The sequence below is a fragment of the Trachypithecus francoisi genome, unplaced genomic scaffold (genome assembly GCF_009764315.1).
Source record: "Trachypithecus francoisi isolate TF-2019V2 unplaced genomic scaffold, Tfra_2.0 Lachesis_group3, whole genome shotgun sequence".
NCBI classification, from domain to species: Eukaryota; Metazoa; Chordata; class Mammalia; order Primates; family Cercopithecidae; genus Trachypithecus; species Trachypithecus francoisi.
The window spans coordinates 148,236,742-148,252,498 of NW_022681468.1; the positions used below are offsets into that span (position 1 = coordinate 148,236,742).

General features: G+C 48.5%; 1 protein-coding gene across 2 annotated transcripts in view; it reads right to left on the reverse strand.

Moving 5' to 3' along the window:
- Positions 1-6,846: 6,846 nt before the first annotated feature.
- The window catches only part of INO80 (INO80 complex ATPase subunit), a 141,514-nt gene continuing 132,603 nt past the window's right edge, over positions 6,847-15,757 (reverse strand). The window contains exons 32-36 of one of the 2 annotated variants that reach the window (XM_033190460.1): positions 13,941-14,029; positions 12,154-12,309; positions 11,720-11,879; positions 10,840-11,055; positions 6,847-8,425 (exon numbers count right to left, since the gene is read on the reverse strand). In XM_033190460.1, coding sequence (XP_033046351.1) covers positions 8,208-8,425; positions 10,840-11,055; positions 11,720-11,879; positions 12,154-12,309; positions 13,941-14,029 — 839 coding nt within the window. In that variant the 3' untranslated portion in view covers positions 6,847-8,207. The remainder of the gene's footprint in view (positions 8,426-10,839; positions 11,056-11,719; positions 11,880-12,153; positions 12,310-13,940; positions 14,030-15,757) is intronic. The other variant, XM_033190461.1, reaches the window with a different exon arrangement.

Consider the following 15,757-nt stretch of genomic DNA (forward strand, 5'->3'; position numbering starts at 1 on the left):
TCCGCCCGTCTTGGCCTCCCAAAGTGCCGGGATTACAGGTGTGAGCCACCACGCCCAGCCGTTATTGTCTTTTTGTGAAGAGCTACACATTCTTTGCCGTTTTGAGTGATAACAATATTGCAATATCACTTTTTATAAAAATAATAGGAAGAAAATGTAGTCCTGTGTTTTAGTACATGGATATAAAATGTTTATTGATAGTTTTGGAAGGTTTTCCATAGCCACCTCTGTAACTTGCTCTGTAGATGCTTGTCCAGGCTGGGCCTCACTCATTGATCTCTGCAGGTGTGGTCCAGCCAGCCAGGTCCTCATTGCTCCTGGCCCTCAGCTCCCACCATGCCAATCCTTGAGAGGTTCATTGGTGATGAAATTGGGGTTATGGTGGAACAGCATTTTGTCCAGATCATTCTCCTTGAGGTCAACTTTGAGGTCTGGATGTTGGATGAGGCCCACCAGGGGCAGATGTCACTGGAGATAAAGGGACAGCCCTAGGACCACCTCTTCCAAGGCAGAGGGGGTCCCCCAGGCTAGAGCCATGCTTCATGCCACATATGCAGAGGGCACACACATGAGTCTTGAAGCTTAAACTACAATGTTTCATTTATTATAGCTTAGTCAACTCTGGCAATTGTTACGTGAAAACAAATTTCACCCAATATGACAGGAAATGCTAGGATTCTCGTTTTATTTTGCATTTATCAATGAGGTTGACGTGATGGTTAATTTTAGGTGTCAACTTGACTGGATTATGGTATGGGGCCCACGTAGAACAAAAAGGCAGAGGAAAGGCAAATTCCCTCTCTTCTAAAGTGGGGACACCCTTCTTCTCCTGCTCCTGGACATCAGGGCTTCAGGTTCTCTGGGATGTGGACTCTGGGACTTGCACCAGAGGCTCCCTAGGTTTTCAGGTCTTCAGGTGCAGACTGACAGTTACAGCACTGGCTTCCCTGTTTCTTTTTTTTTTTTTTTTGAGACGGAGTCTCGCTCTGTCGCCCAGGCTGGAGTGCAGTGGCCGGATCTCAGCTCACTGCAAGCTCCGCCTCCCGGGTTGACGCCATTCTCCTGCCTCAGCCTCCCGAGTAGCTGGGACTACAGGCGCCCGCCACCTCGCCCGGCTAGTTTTTTGTATTTTTTAGTAGAGACGGGGTTTCACCGTGTTAGCCAGGATGGTCTCGATCTCCTGACCTTGTGATCCGCCCGTCTTGGCCTCCCAAATGGCTTCCCTGTTTCTAAGGCTTTCAGACTTGGATGAACCACGCTGCCAGCTTCCCTGGTTCTCCAATTTGCAGACCGCGTATCATGGGACTTTCCATGTGAGCCTATTCCCCCAATATATCCCCTCTCATATATCTATATCCTATTGGTTGTCTCTCTGTAGAGCCCTAATATGGCTGAACATTTCCCATGGCTATTATCCATTTGCATGTGTGTATATTTTCTATTTATGTACAGTGCTTGGCACAAAGAAAGTGCTTTAAAAAATAAATCTGGCTGGGCGCGGTGGCTCAAGCCTGTAATCCCAGCACTTTGGGAGGCCGAGACGGGCAGATCACGAGGTCAGGAGATCAAGACCATCCTGACTAACATGGTGAAACCCCGTCTCTACTAAAAAATACAAAAAACTAGCCGGGCGAGGTGGCGGGCGCCTGTAGTCCCAGCTACTCGGGAGGCTGAGGCAGGAGAATGGCGTAAACTCGGGAGGCGGAGCTTGCAGTGAGCTGAGATCCTGCCACTGCACTCCAGCCTGGGCGACAGAGCGAGACTCCGTCTCAAAAAAAAAAAAAAAAAAATCTTTAGTAAGTGTTTTTGCCCCCTTTCCATTGGAGCGTTGTGTCCGAACTATCGGCTGTCCATCCAAATCTGTTCTCTTCTTCCGTAATTACATGGCAGCCTCCTTTGGAGTTAGTTAGGTCCTTAGGTCTAAAGTTCTCTCTGATAGTGTGTGAGCCACTTAAGGGTCTAAGTCTTGAGACAGTACAGAAGGTGAATCCCCTCCCCAGTCTTCCCCTCCCATAGAACATTTCTTTTTCTTTTTTTTCTTTATTTTTTTTTGAGGTGGAGTCTCGCTGTGTCACCCAGGCTAGAGTGCAGTGGCACAATCTTGGCTCACTGCAACCTCCACCTTCTGCATTCAAGCGATGCTCCTGCTTCAGCCTCCTGAGTAGCTGGGATTACAGGTGCCTGCCACCATGTCCAGCTAATTTTTTTGTATTTTTAGTAGAGACGGGGTTTCACCATGTTGGCCAGGCTGGACTCAAACTCCTGAACTCAAGTGATCCGCCCGCCTTGGCCTCCCAAAGTGCTGGGATTACAGGTGTGAGCCACTGTGTCCGGCCCCATAAGACATTTCTATAAACCAGCAATGACCATGCTGATGAGGACAAAAGCATGGAAATAGCAGAGAAACAAGATGGAAAGAATCTGGGACAGTCAGTGATCGTGTAGAGCAGATCCAAATTCAAACTCTTCTGTGTGAGAAATAATAATTTATATCTTATTTAAGCTATTGCATTTTGGGGTCTGTTATGGCATCGTATGTTACCTTAACCGATATGAACAATGAGATTAACTGGTCAGAGGGCTTATGGCCCAACTAGTGGACAGACACTGCAATTACTCCCTAGGATGACCAGCCTAGCCCAATAAAGATGAGGCATGGGTAGTGAAGATGAAGTGCAACAACACTGGCTTTTGGGCTTGCCCATTTCATTTTCACTGCTCCCACTAAAATCCTGTGATGGACTCCACAGACGTACACTGCCTGCAGATGGAGTCCAAGAGGGAGAGCATGCACCAGTCTACTGCCTAGACCCTTTGGCAGAACTTTTCCTCGTTGTGCAAGGGGATCTATACTTTTTTTTAAAGAATGAAAAAAAGGAGTAAAATAAAAGCAACAAACTTTATTGAACTGGTTCAAACCGGAACACCCTTACCTAGAACACGTTACTTATCCAGAACTGCGGCACTGCGACCCAGCAGAGGGCCACAGGCATCCATGGAAAGCACACCCTGAAGCTCAGTTACTTCATTCCTAGGACACTCTACGATCCTCCTTTGAAGTTCTTTTTGTTAGCTCAGAAGTTCTGAGTTAGGTTAAATGGTTTCCAAGCCCCCAACAATTTAGAAAAGGTACATTAGAAGAAGGGGTGTTAAGATCTGCAGTGTTTGGGGGAAAAAAAGAAAAAAAATTTTTTTATTTTTTAAGGGTAGAAGCTACCTCACCATATAAGCACAAAAATACTGAAGCAGCTGGCACAGTTACTGTTCAGAACTTAAGAACTGTGGCTAGAACCCCAGCACTATGGTAGAGGCTGATCAGGGAGGATCGCTTGAGCCTGGGAGGTCGAGGCTGCAGTGAGCTGTCATTGCACCACTGCACTCCAGCCTGGGTGACAGAGCAAAATCCTGTCTCTGTCTCTCTCTCTGTCTCTCTCTCTCTCTCTCTCTCTCACACACACACACACACACCACACACACACACACACACACACACAGATTTGTGGCCATGTAGCTCTCGGTATGATTTAAACCGGGGGAAACAGTAGTGCACCCCAGTAGGCCTGAAAGCACCAGATGCCCACATGAACCCAAGCCCCTAGGAGAGGTTAAGGTATGTTGCATATGTTCTGTTTAACCATGCAGTGACACAGTATCCTTTAAAAGAGAGTTCTCACCAAGCCAATTCTGGTGCTTAAAATACCGGGTTCAAATGTTAGCCCTCTGAAAGACTTGGCTATTCAGAAAAATTCTAGGTGAGTTGATGCTGCTCTTCCCAATTCCATTGGGCTGAAGGCAAACTAAGACTGCTGAAGCTGAACTGCACTGCCAATCCATTGGACTTGAACCCTCCTTACCACTCTGCTCAGACATCCCCAGGTAACTGGCACCATCTCTTCAAGGGTGCAAGGCATGGAGCTGCATAGGTCTTCTGGGACCTCTCACCTGGGAAATGGGAGGGGAGCTCCTTTCTTCTCTGGCAGCCAGGAGCAGCTTGTGGGGTGGGCCTCTGGTTCAGGGTGGGGTTTGTGGTGATATGCTGGTGGTGGTAGGAGGGTGGAACATTCTGAGCTGAGGCTGGGCATTATCTCCCAGAGCTGCTTTAGGGGGGGCATCAGCTGGGCAAGCTTAGAAAACTGCCCCCCTCCTGCGACTCTGAACCTTTGTGCTCCCTTCCTTCTTCCCCTGAGGCTGTTGCCAAGTCAGACCCAGAGGGGCCTCCCCAACCCTTGGGCCACATACTCATTTTTGAGATTTGTGTGAACAATGAAAACCCAAGTGGCAGGAGAGCAGAGGCAGAGGCCCTGTGGGCACTCACAGATGCACACTCCATCTGCCTTTCTGGAAGAAAGAACTCAGCTCTCTAGGAAGAAGGCAAGAGTCAGGGAACCGCTCCCTCAGGAATCCTTGTTTCTCACCGAAGGCGCCAGGAACTGTAGGCAGGGACTCTGTGAGGGCTGTGAAGTATTTCTTAAGCTTTGCAATTCTCCATGTACAGTATTGTTTTTGCCTGGTGTCCTTGTTTTGATGAGCAAGAAAATCCTTAATTTAAAAAAAAAAAGCAAGATGCTCGTTTGTGGCAGCAGCTAGGAGAGAACCAGGAGTCCATTCCCCAGCAGCTTGCCACCGGGGTGGGGGTTGGGGGGGAAACTGGAGTGAAAGAGTGGGTGGTGGCAGTTTTGAAGAGGAAAGGGAAGCCAGCTAAGTCCCAGGACCTGAAGCAAGAAAGAAATGAGGGTGCAGGAAGAGGCCAGAGGCCAGATAAGGGAGGCACCCAGCTTCCTCAGGGTCCTTTGATGAGGCAGTGGGACTTCTTAGTACTTGGACACACAATGTCGTGACAGCCAGAAGTCTCTGCTTTCTCTAGAACACAGCCTGCCTTCTCCTTCCTACTCCACCATCTAAGTGGCCTGAATGTGCACCATGAGGTTGGCTGAACTGAGCACCCATGGTAAACACGCTGCCTCCCCAGTTGCGGGATTTCGCGACTCTCTGGCAGTCTCAGAGAAGCGTGGGAGAGCAGCCAAATGGTCTCCATGACCCCTAAGAGGGGCTTAGGAATTCGCTGAGAACGATGACTGATCCAGGAGTCTGGTGGTCACAATCAAAGCACACAGGGCACAGGAAACACTGAGTCCAGGTGTCACTCTCCATGACATGTTGCATCTTGGTGGAGGCCACGTGGGAGAGGGACAGTAGTAAATCTGAGGCCTTCTCTCATACCGAACATGCCCAGCAGAGGTGCTACTCAGGAGGTGACGGAGAAAATTATGAACAGACAGTTTTAAAATGAAAAAACAAGGCCGGGCGCGGTGGCTCAAGCCTGTAATCCCAGCACTTTGGGAGGCCGAGGCGGGCGGATCACGAGGTCAGGAGATCGAGACCATCCTGGCTAACACGGTGAAACCCCGTCTCTACTAAAAATACAAAAAAAATTAGCCGGGTGTGGTGGTGGGCACCTGTAGTCCCAGCTACTCGGGAGGCTGAGACAGGAGAATGGCATGAACCCAGGAGGCGGAGCTTGCAGTGAGCCGAGATCGCACCACTGCACTCCAGCCTGGGCGACACAGCGAGACTCCGTCTCAAAAAAAAAAAAAAAAGAAAACACAAAACAACAACAAAAAAAATGGAGAAAACATATAAAGGATTGAATTTTGGTAGGAATGCTAGGATTTCATTTTCTGTCATCAGGTGAATTAAGTTGGGTAAGAGGAAAAATAAACCAGTATTTCCTGCACAAGGCTTCCTGGCTGGGGTGTGGGCATATAAGCAAAGAGCAGAGATTTTCTGCTTGGCAGGGCTGGAAGGCACCCTAGGGCCTTGTTATTCCAGGGGTAGTCCAAGGACTAGCAGCATGGCCATCACCTGGGATCTTGTCAAGAAACTCAGTCTCAAGGCTCAACCTAGACCTTCAGAAACAGAACTTGCATTTTACAATCTCAAGGTGATTTGTACGCACATTAACACTGGAGAAGCGCTGCCTTAAGGGACGATTCAGGTGTCAAATTACTACTTTTTCTCATGAAAACTCTTAACCAGCATGTAAAGGCAGGACTGCTTGGTTTGGATGTTGGTTTATTCTGTGTGAGGCCTTGGTCAAGTTCACCAGCAAGATAAACAAGATTCAGAGTATCTACTAATGCTACTTGATACCAATGAAGAAAGGCTGATCCCTGTGACTATGGTGTGCATCAGCTGCCCAGGACCCAGCCCACCCTGACCAACAGCGTGCAGGGCGAGCAAGGCTAGGGAGGCCGCACAGCCAGCGCACTGGGGAAACGCATGAACCCTGCCCACAGGCGATACAAGAGCGTATCAGTGTTCTACCCAGTCAGAGAAACACTGGCTGCCAGGCCAGGCTGGGAACTAGTACTCTTTTCCAACTATCACTAAGCTAAGTTTTCACAGCCTGGACGTCTTTGGCATCCTTAGGAATGTATTTCACCATTTGCTTTCATGATTCTTAAGAGTACAGCTAACTTTGAGAACACTGTCACTATTAAGATGACCACTAGGTAGCTCTACTTGATGGCGCCCAGGCCAAGCTGCCCACACCTCAGTCCTGGGGTCTAGGTCCTGAGTCATGAAGAGCCCACCATGGAGACAAGGGTCCTGACCACTGCATGTCAGACACTTGGTCAAGCCTCCTTTCTGATGGCCAGAGGCAAATTCATAAGCCCAATCAATTCTGCTGCTGAGGAAACACCCACGGTCCACTCCTTGTCCCACCAACCGCTGTCCTTTCTGATCACAGGCGAGGGCTCTGCTTTCCCTGTATCCTGCCACATCCACCAAGGGCTCTAGTTTGCTTCTGAGGAGAGGCAGCTGCAAAGACCACAGACACCAAAATTTACATAAAATTATCTCACTCCATTTTATTTAAGATTTTTTTTATCCAGTTAGTAAAAGGAAGATGTGTCTCTCTTTATACATATGTACAAGTTCAGTTATAAAAATAGACAGCACATTCAAAGAGAAAAAAGGCTTGGCATTTTTCTGATTCCCTCTAAATAGCATCTGTACACACGAGTCTGGGTTTGAGCAGGGGAATCTTAATGATTTAAATTAAATGATTCCCCTGTGCCCCTTACTCCAAAAAAAAGTTTTAAAAATCAATCTATCTAAACTCAATTCCGCGATTTTCAGGTGTGCAAATTCGAGGCTTGCCCGCCCAGAGGCACCTGCTCCACCAGGGACATCAGGCAGGGCAGGCATAAACACCTCCCATGCAAACACTGCCCCTCTGTCTCTGCCGGAAGGCAGCAAGCTCAGGCTGGCCGGGCTGGGGCTGCGAGGGCCGGTGCCGAGCCTGCCCCCTCCCTCCGCCCTCTCCACCTCATTCCTGCTGTCCCTTCCTCAGTGCAATATAGACAGTGCATACAGCCAAGCAGGGGGCTGAAGGGGATGAGCAGGGAGACTGTGCATTCAGGACAGGCAAAGGGGAGTCTGCGAGAGGGGCAGTGAGGCTGTCCTGCTGATTGAGGTGGCTCCTGGTCTCTTTACTGGCTTCTGTGAGTCCCCTGGGTGGAAGGTGCTACTGTTGCTGGTGGGATCTGAAGGTTCTCTTGGTGTGAACCATGCAGGACAGGGGAGGAACTGCTGGGAACACAACTGCCTGTGGATACTTCCTCTAGCCTGTCATGCTTAGCAGCCTCCACCATCTCTTGCAGTCACTGCTCTCTTTAATGATGACACTCTGGCAAATGGGGTTCAGAGACCTGGGGTGCTGCCTGAAGACTGTGGACAACAGGTACATAATCTCCTCCCTTACTAGCCCTACAAGAAATCACAATTGTAAGAGAAATCTCCACCATGGAAGGCTCTTCACAGCACCTGCGGAGACTGTGCAAGGGACGTGTCAGAGCCGAAGAGTGGAATGGGGATGGAAACAGTGTGCCTGAGCATCTAAAGGGGGGTCTGTGTCAGGCTTGCCCCGTGAGAGGTTGAAGACTTCGCTATGCAGTTCACTTGAGATGCAGTGGAGCTGACCCCTGCCCTGTGCCTTCCTTCTATAGGCACCCCAGATGCTCCTGATGAGACACAGATGATAAAAGTGCTCACACCATCCACCTGCCTGTTCTTCCCTTGCTGGACACTTCCACTTCTGACTCAGGATGGAAGATGCTGCATGGGGCAAGCCATCCAAAGACCACTGGCAGGTCAGGACTCTAGCCCTGGTTTGGTTGAAGGAAGCTGGAGGGCCCAGATGGTTACCGTCCTCCAGAGGGGTGGGTGCCTTTGCCCTGTTTCCGGACCAGAGAGTCTGGGGCTAGGCTGCTGGTCATGTGGAAGTTCTTGGGAGTCCCAGGAACATTATTTCCCTTGCTCAAAGGGGAACTCAAAGGAGAGGAGGCGCTTGAAGGTCCAAAGTCAGCAAGGCCAGCAGGTCGAACAAGGGATGTCTGCAGAGGACTGCTGGCGGAGATTCCTGTGGGGAGAGAGAGACAAGAATGTAAGCACCAGTCCCACGTGAGCTTCCTTGGAGCCTGTGGCCTTGGTTACGAGTCTGAGCTGGAGAAGTGGTGGCAATTCCTCCCTGCAACTCCTTGCTAACTACTTCTTGCATGTTTGCTTGCTCTTCCTGCCAACTGTCTTTTCGGTAAGAGGGATAGATTTTTAAGAGAAAATGACACTACCCAACCCTCTCCGTACTACTTCATCCACAGATGGTAAAATGTTCCTCATGACACTCTAGATAGAGCGCACATTTTACAATCTGAAACACCAAGGTTACAGGGCGAGAGCTGTAACTTACTAGGCACAAACAGGTTTTTCTTTTCTTCTTTCTTGGGACACCACGTATGATAAGACTTTTCCTTCTCAATTTCATGCTCCTGCTACTCTCCAGTAAGTCGGGCCAGAGGGTACAAGGCTGCCCACTCTCTATCCTGTGTCTATACTCATACAGTTCTCCTTGCGCTGGCAATGGCCACCCCTGCTCTCCAAGGCCTGTGTCACTTCAAGGGCACAGCTCAAATCCCCCATCGCCAGTGATGACTCCCTGGGGAACAGTGAACTTCCCTTTTTCCTATATGAGCCAAATCCACTTATCTGTGATAACACACTGTCTAATATGATTCCTCAATTGTTTCATATGTACTGGTTTTACTTTCCAAAAAAGAATTCTAAGTGCTTCATGGGCAGACATATCTCTCTCCTCATCCACAGTGGAACTGCAGGCACTGTCTGAACCACTCCTTTCCCTTGATTGCCATTTCCAGTTGCCAAGCACTGTTGGTTTTTCTTGTGCTGCTCTACCCTCTCTATCTCGCTTACCCTTCCTGCCCTCTGCTTTGTGCAGGTTCTGAGGAGAAACCCTATGAACATATGCAATGCCCCAGCCATGGGTGAGACCCTGCCACGGGAGGCTTGACTACTGGCATGATGGTTGTTTTCCAAGGATGTGATAAGTTGACAAGGGTTAAGAAACACTGGGCAAGGCTATTACACTTCGTATTTCCTCTATCATACTTCATATTTCCTGGAAGAACCAATAAATGAAAGCTGAGATTCCTGCAGTAGGAGAAAAGGCAAGTAAACTAACAATTACTGAGCAATTACTACACTCCAAGCACTTTCTATACAAGTATGCCTTTACTTGCTACAACAATCCTATGAGCTAATACTAAGCCCATGTATTGAATGGGAAGAAAGGTCTGTAAGTGGCTCTCTCTTTCTCACCACACTCAAATGTCCTATACTTTATAGCTACAACCATCCTTCACATATCACGGTCACAACAGCCACTTTTTTTCTCAAACTGTCTGCAGCCCCTTGTCACACATCTGCTAAGCTCCTGCCTAGCACACCCCACCATGTATTTCCAAACTTGACTCCCACTGCTCCTCTTCAGTGGAACCTAACCTGCTCAGTGACCCCCAATATGCCTTAGCCACTGCCAGCTCTCTGTCACCAGTCCAAATCCTTCATTCTTCTCCTCCCTTTTGAATATAGACAGGCAACTTATCAGCAGGTCCACGGTTCCCTCTCCTGACCTACAACCACCATGGCTGCTTTCCTCTTTTCATTCACCTGTATTTGACCGTGGATTGCTATTAAGCATACTGCATGCATGGCTTCCCCTATCTCATTGCTATTATACACTCAGAAGCAAGGTCCATGTGGAATACTCCTTTTTACATTTTTTTTTTTGAGAGAGTCTTGTTCTGTCACCCAAGTTGGAGTGCAGTGACGTGATCTTGGCTCACTGCAACCTCCACCTCCAGGGTTCAGTCAATTCTCATGCCTCAGCCTCCCAAGTAGCTGGGACTACAGGCCACCACACTCAGCTAATTTTTTGTGTTTTTTTGGTAGAGACAGGGTTTCATCATGTTGGCCAGGCTGGTCTCGAACTTCTGGCTCAAGTGATCTGCCTGTCTTAGTCTCTCAAAGCGTTGGGACTACAGGCATGAGCCACTGTGCACGGCCCATGTGGTATACGCCTATGCCCACAGCAGGTGCCTCGTATCTAGGTGATAAATCACATAGCTGCATGAATGCTAACTATGCTAATTTGGATTACTAAAATGTGGTTCTCAGAAATAAAAGCCTAGGAAGGAAACAAATCAGTTCCCCAAAGCAAGAAAAATTCAGAATGTTTAAAGTAGTACAGTCCGCAATTCAGTTCTCTCTTTCTACAGCTACTTCCAATCCAAAGGCAGCCCTGTACCATCAGGAGGGCAAGGGGTGAGTCAACAGTGCTTATTACAAAGAAGCAGAACCCCAGTTGTTGTTCTAGGAAGAAGGCTCCTGGCCTGGGGGTTTCCTACATGTTCTACCTGACAGAATTTCTAGACTGTCTCTGACCAGAACAAAGTCTGCAGGCACCCTGGGCTTCTGTACCTTTAGACACATTGTACCCGTATGCAGCATAGGCAGCCGCAGAGGCCGCTGCAGCCCCAGCTTTGGCTCCTGCCATTGCAGCAGCGCTGCCTGCTGTGGACTTTCGGCTCCGGCCCTTCCCTGCTCCTTTGGCTGTGCTTCCTGAACCTTTGGGGCGGCCTCGGCTTCGGGCTGAGTGACCACGTCCTGCAGCTGGCATTTCCTGAATGGAAATTCCTGTGGGAACAAATGGGCCAAAAGGGAAAAAAAAAGTGAATCTCTCCAAGATGTTAACATAATCTTCTCCTGACAGGGAAAGCGGGCTCTTGGGGTGTTTGTTTTAGGACCCATGAGGAGGTCTATATCTCCACTTAATAATGGCTAGATCAGAGTCACACAGAATACCAAGAATTCTAAACAATGAAAACATCCTAACTCCTCAAGCTGCTTTTCATGCTGAAGAGTAGTTACATTACTCCTGAGTTTCCTCTTTAAATTTGTCCATTACAAAGGGAAGTGACTTGCTACCTGGGACTCATCTGCCTTGGAGAGTCAAATTTTACCCTTGAGTTCTGAACCCAGAGCTCCCCAAGAAACGGCAGCAACACTGGACCCCACACAACAAAGTGAAGAAAGGCCCAGAAAAGCTAACATTAATTAAAAATTGGCAAAAACAATGGTGAATCTGAAAGACAGGGATGACTAAAAAACAAACAAGTTTTAAATCTTTATAAAGTTCTTATTTTGCTTTCCCTAAACCTTTTGTTTCTTCATTTTACTTGACAAAGCTATTGAAAGAATAAAAATACCATTATCTTAGAAGGAATCAGGACCTTACCCACAACCAAACCAGTGCTGGGCAATGGACCAGGCCCAAGCTGTACAAGACAGCAGCAATTACCATTCACGGTGTCTGAGACGGAGCCTGTTATGGATGCGGGAGAGTTGGTAGCTCGAGACTGAGGGGCTGAGGAGGCTGGGTCATCCACAATGACCAGCATGTCACTGCTGCTCTCGTCCAGAGGAATGGAGCCAGTGTGCAGCTCACTGCTGATGGAGATCTAGGAAAGGAAGGGTTAAGATCATTACTTCTCCCTGTGCTCACTGCCCACGGCCTTGCACCCAGCTAGGAACATGCTTCACAGCTGAGGCTGCTTTGGCTTCTGAGAAACCAACTATCCTCCTTTGTTTTTCTCCTTACAGAGCTCATGTGCAACCTACTTCAACAAGGCTGGAGAACTCCAGGAGAAGCAAAGACTGCCCAGCAGTGTGTCCCTGCTACACGGTCAGGACACTCCTTACTGCTGTGATGCAGGCATCTAAAAGGAGCCTCACCTCACTGAAAGGGCTTGGCATGGCTGAGTCCACGCTAATGAAGGAGTCATCTCCGTCAGCAGAGAGGTTGGAGTTATCAGCCGAGGGAACAAATGGGATCACCAGGTTCACACCCTCTTTTCTCCTTTTCCCATCCAATTCATCTTCCTTTTTCTTCTGGGAACCACAGATAAATATGGAAAACGTGTGAGGATGCACCCCAAAAGAAAAGCAGGATTTGGGATGAAAAGGGTAACAGAGCTTTTCTTCTTTAGTTTATAAACTTCTCAATCAGCACACTTTTAAGGAAGAAAAACTGCATAAGGAAGAAGGGATGGCTTTAATAGGAGTCTATGTGTATTTCAGTTGAGTACTGTGGCACATGCCTTTAATTCCAACTACTTAGGAGGCTGAGGTGGGAGGATTGCTTGAGCCCAGAAATTGGACCCCGGCTCAAAAGAAAAAAAAAAAGCTTATGAACATCTGCCACAATAATAAGAGTTTAAAGTTGGGGCAGTTACACTGAACCAGAGCCACCCCAACCCTGATCCTCAAGGCGCGAAGAGCCTCACCAGCCGCTGGCACATCCAGCACTTACTGGGGCTGACTGAATGCAGTCCCACAAAAGAGAGGGCCAATGTTTCAATATATTTTCTATATATCTTTTTCTTTTTTTTTTTTTTTTTTTCAGACGGAGTCCCGCTCTGTCGCCCAGGCTGGAGTGCAGTGGCGCGATCTCAGCTCACTGCAAGCCCCGCCTCCTGGGTTTACACCATTCTCCTGCCTCAGCCTCCCGAGTAGCTGGGACTACAGGCACCCGCCACCTCGCCTGGCTAGTTTTTTGTATTTTTTAGTAGAGACGGGGTTTCACTGTGTTCGCCAGGATGGTCTCGATCTTCTGACCTCGTGATCCGCCCGTCTTGGCCTCCCAAAGTGCTGGGATTACAGGCTTGAGCCACCGTGCCCGGCCTCTGTTTTTCTTTTTAAAAATTTTTTTTTTTTTTTTGAGACAGAGTCTCGCTCTGTCGCCAGGCTGGAGTGCAGTGGCCAGATCTCAGCTCACTGCAAGCTCCGCCTCCCGGGTTCACGCCATTCTCCTGCCTCAGCCTCCCGAGTAGCTGGGACTACAGGCGCCCGCCATGTCGCCCGGCTAGTTTTTTGTATTTTTAGTAGAGACGGGGTTTCACCATGTTAGCCAGGATGGTCTCGATCTCCTGACCTCGTGATCCGCCCGTCTCGACCTCCCAAAGTGCTGGGATTACAGGCTTGAGCCACCGCGCCCGCCTAAAAATTTTTAAGACAGTTCAAATCCTTGGTGTGAACTGGAGAAAAAGAGATGAACGGACATTTCTTATTCTTGTTTCTTATTTTTTATTTCTAAGCTGGGTGTTTATTTTTCTAGTGACAGATGACACTGAGTGGTACACAAGCAGAATTCTGGTAGGTTATGGATCTCATGACCTCTTAGGCCCTTTCTAAGATTCTACGGAGCCTAATAATATAAGTAAGTAATGCCGATCTTAGTCACATTTTAGCCTTACACGCTTTGTAATAGCCCTGACAAATGGTTTCCATAATTAAACTGTGACCACCACTGTAAGTGTGAGTTTGTGTGGGGAGTACAGATCTACCAAGGCCACATTTCTCCTGAGCAAAACATGAGTCAGCCCAGAAATGTGGCTGATCATACACAAGCTGAAGCTGGATACCAACCAGTAACCAAGATGAGAAGCTATGTACCCCAAAGCCTTTTTGGTAAGTACCCCAGGCCCCATTAGCCCCTATCCACCATTCCAGGCTGGAGATACCTTCTCCGCATACTTTTCCCGCTTCCGCTTGCGCTCTTTCACTCGGTTGGTTTCCTCCTGCTGCCGTTTCTCTTCCTGCCGCAGCCTCACTATCAAGAAGATAAATGAAGACCTGATGAAGTACCTGTGGTAATCATAATCCTCACTTTCTTAAAATTAAGGTGGCCATATCCCCTGATGTTTATTTTCCAAGGTATCACTTCTATCTGTTTAAGGCAGATAACCAGTGGTTTTCTAACTTGGATTCTCAACTTTGGGTTTAAGTCACACTCTATTTAAGTATTATGGGCTGGCTCAGTGTGGTGACTCACGTCTGTAATCCTAGCACTTTGGGAGGCTGGGGCGGGGTGACTGCTCAAGCCCAGTTTGAGACCAGCCTGGCCAACATGGTAAAACCCCGTCTCTATAAAAATACAAAAATTAGCCAGGCACAGTGGTATGTGTGTGGGTCCCAGCTACCCCAGAGGCTGAGTCGGGAGGATTGCCTGAGCCCAGGAAGTGGAGGTTGTGATGAGCCACGATTGCGCCACTGCACTCCAGCCTGGGCAACACACGAAACTCTGTCTCGAAAAAAAAAATTATTATAGGCCTTTCCTCACATTATTCTTTTTCCCTTTTTCATTTCAGCCTTTTAATATCTCTGCTTTGCACAGATTGAGCATGGCTGTAGAGTTCTGAAAGGTTTCAGAAGGTGCTGGCAAATGTGAACTTATTTTCTGCTGTAATGCTGTGGAAGGCTTCAAAGTCTCACAGGATTAATCTGAAACCCAATGCTCTCAAAAGTCAGAAAACACATGGGAGGAGGGTTTGTATGGTTAGAGCTGCGTGCTTCTCCAACTTTTCCATAAAACATTTTTCTGGGCAGAAGAGCAAATTCATTACTGCTAAGAAGTCAGGTGCCTTTCTTGTGCAAGCTACATTATTTGAAGCCACATTTACCTTTAAAATACACACAAATTTTGCCCTCTACTCCACAATGCATTCTTTTTTTTTCTTTTTTTTTTTTTTTGAGACGGAGTCTCGCTCTGTCGCCCAGGCTAGAGTGCTGTGGCGGGATCTCAGCTCACTGCAAGCTCCGCCTCCCGGGTTCACGCCATTCTCCTGCCTCAGCCTCCCGAGTAGCTGGGACTACAGGCGCCCGCCACCTCGCCCGGCTAATTTTTTATATTTTTTAGTAGAGACGGGGTTTCACCGTGTTAGCCAGGATGGTCTCGATCTCCTGACCTCGTGATCCGCCCGTCTCGGCCTCCCAAAGTGCTGGGATTACAGGCTTGAGCCACCGCGCCCGGCCCTTTTTTTTTCGAGATGGAATCTTGCTCTTGTTGCCCAGGCTGGAGTGCAATGGCACGATCTTGGCTCACTGCAACCTCCGCCTCCCAGCTTCAAGAGATTCTCCTGCCTCAGCCTCCCGAGTAGCTGGGATTACAGGTGCCCACCACCACGCCTGGTTAATGTTTATATTTTTAGTAGAGACGGGGTTTCACCAGGTTGGCCAGGCTAGTCTTGGAACTCCTGACCTCGTGATCCACCCGCCTCGGCCTCCCAAAGTGCTGGGATTACAGGTGTGAGCCACCTTGCCGTTTTTTTTTTTTTTTAAGGTGGGGTTTCGCTCTTGTTGCCCAGACTGGAGTGCAATGGCACGATCTTGGCTCACTGCAACCTCCGCCTCCTGGGTTCAAGTAATTCTCCTACCTCGGCCTCCCAAAGTGCTGGGATTATAGGCGCCCGCCACCATGCCCAACTAATTTTTTGAATTTTTAGTAGAGGCAGGATTTCACAACGTTGGCCAGGCTGGTCTCAAACTCCTGACCTCAGGT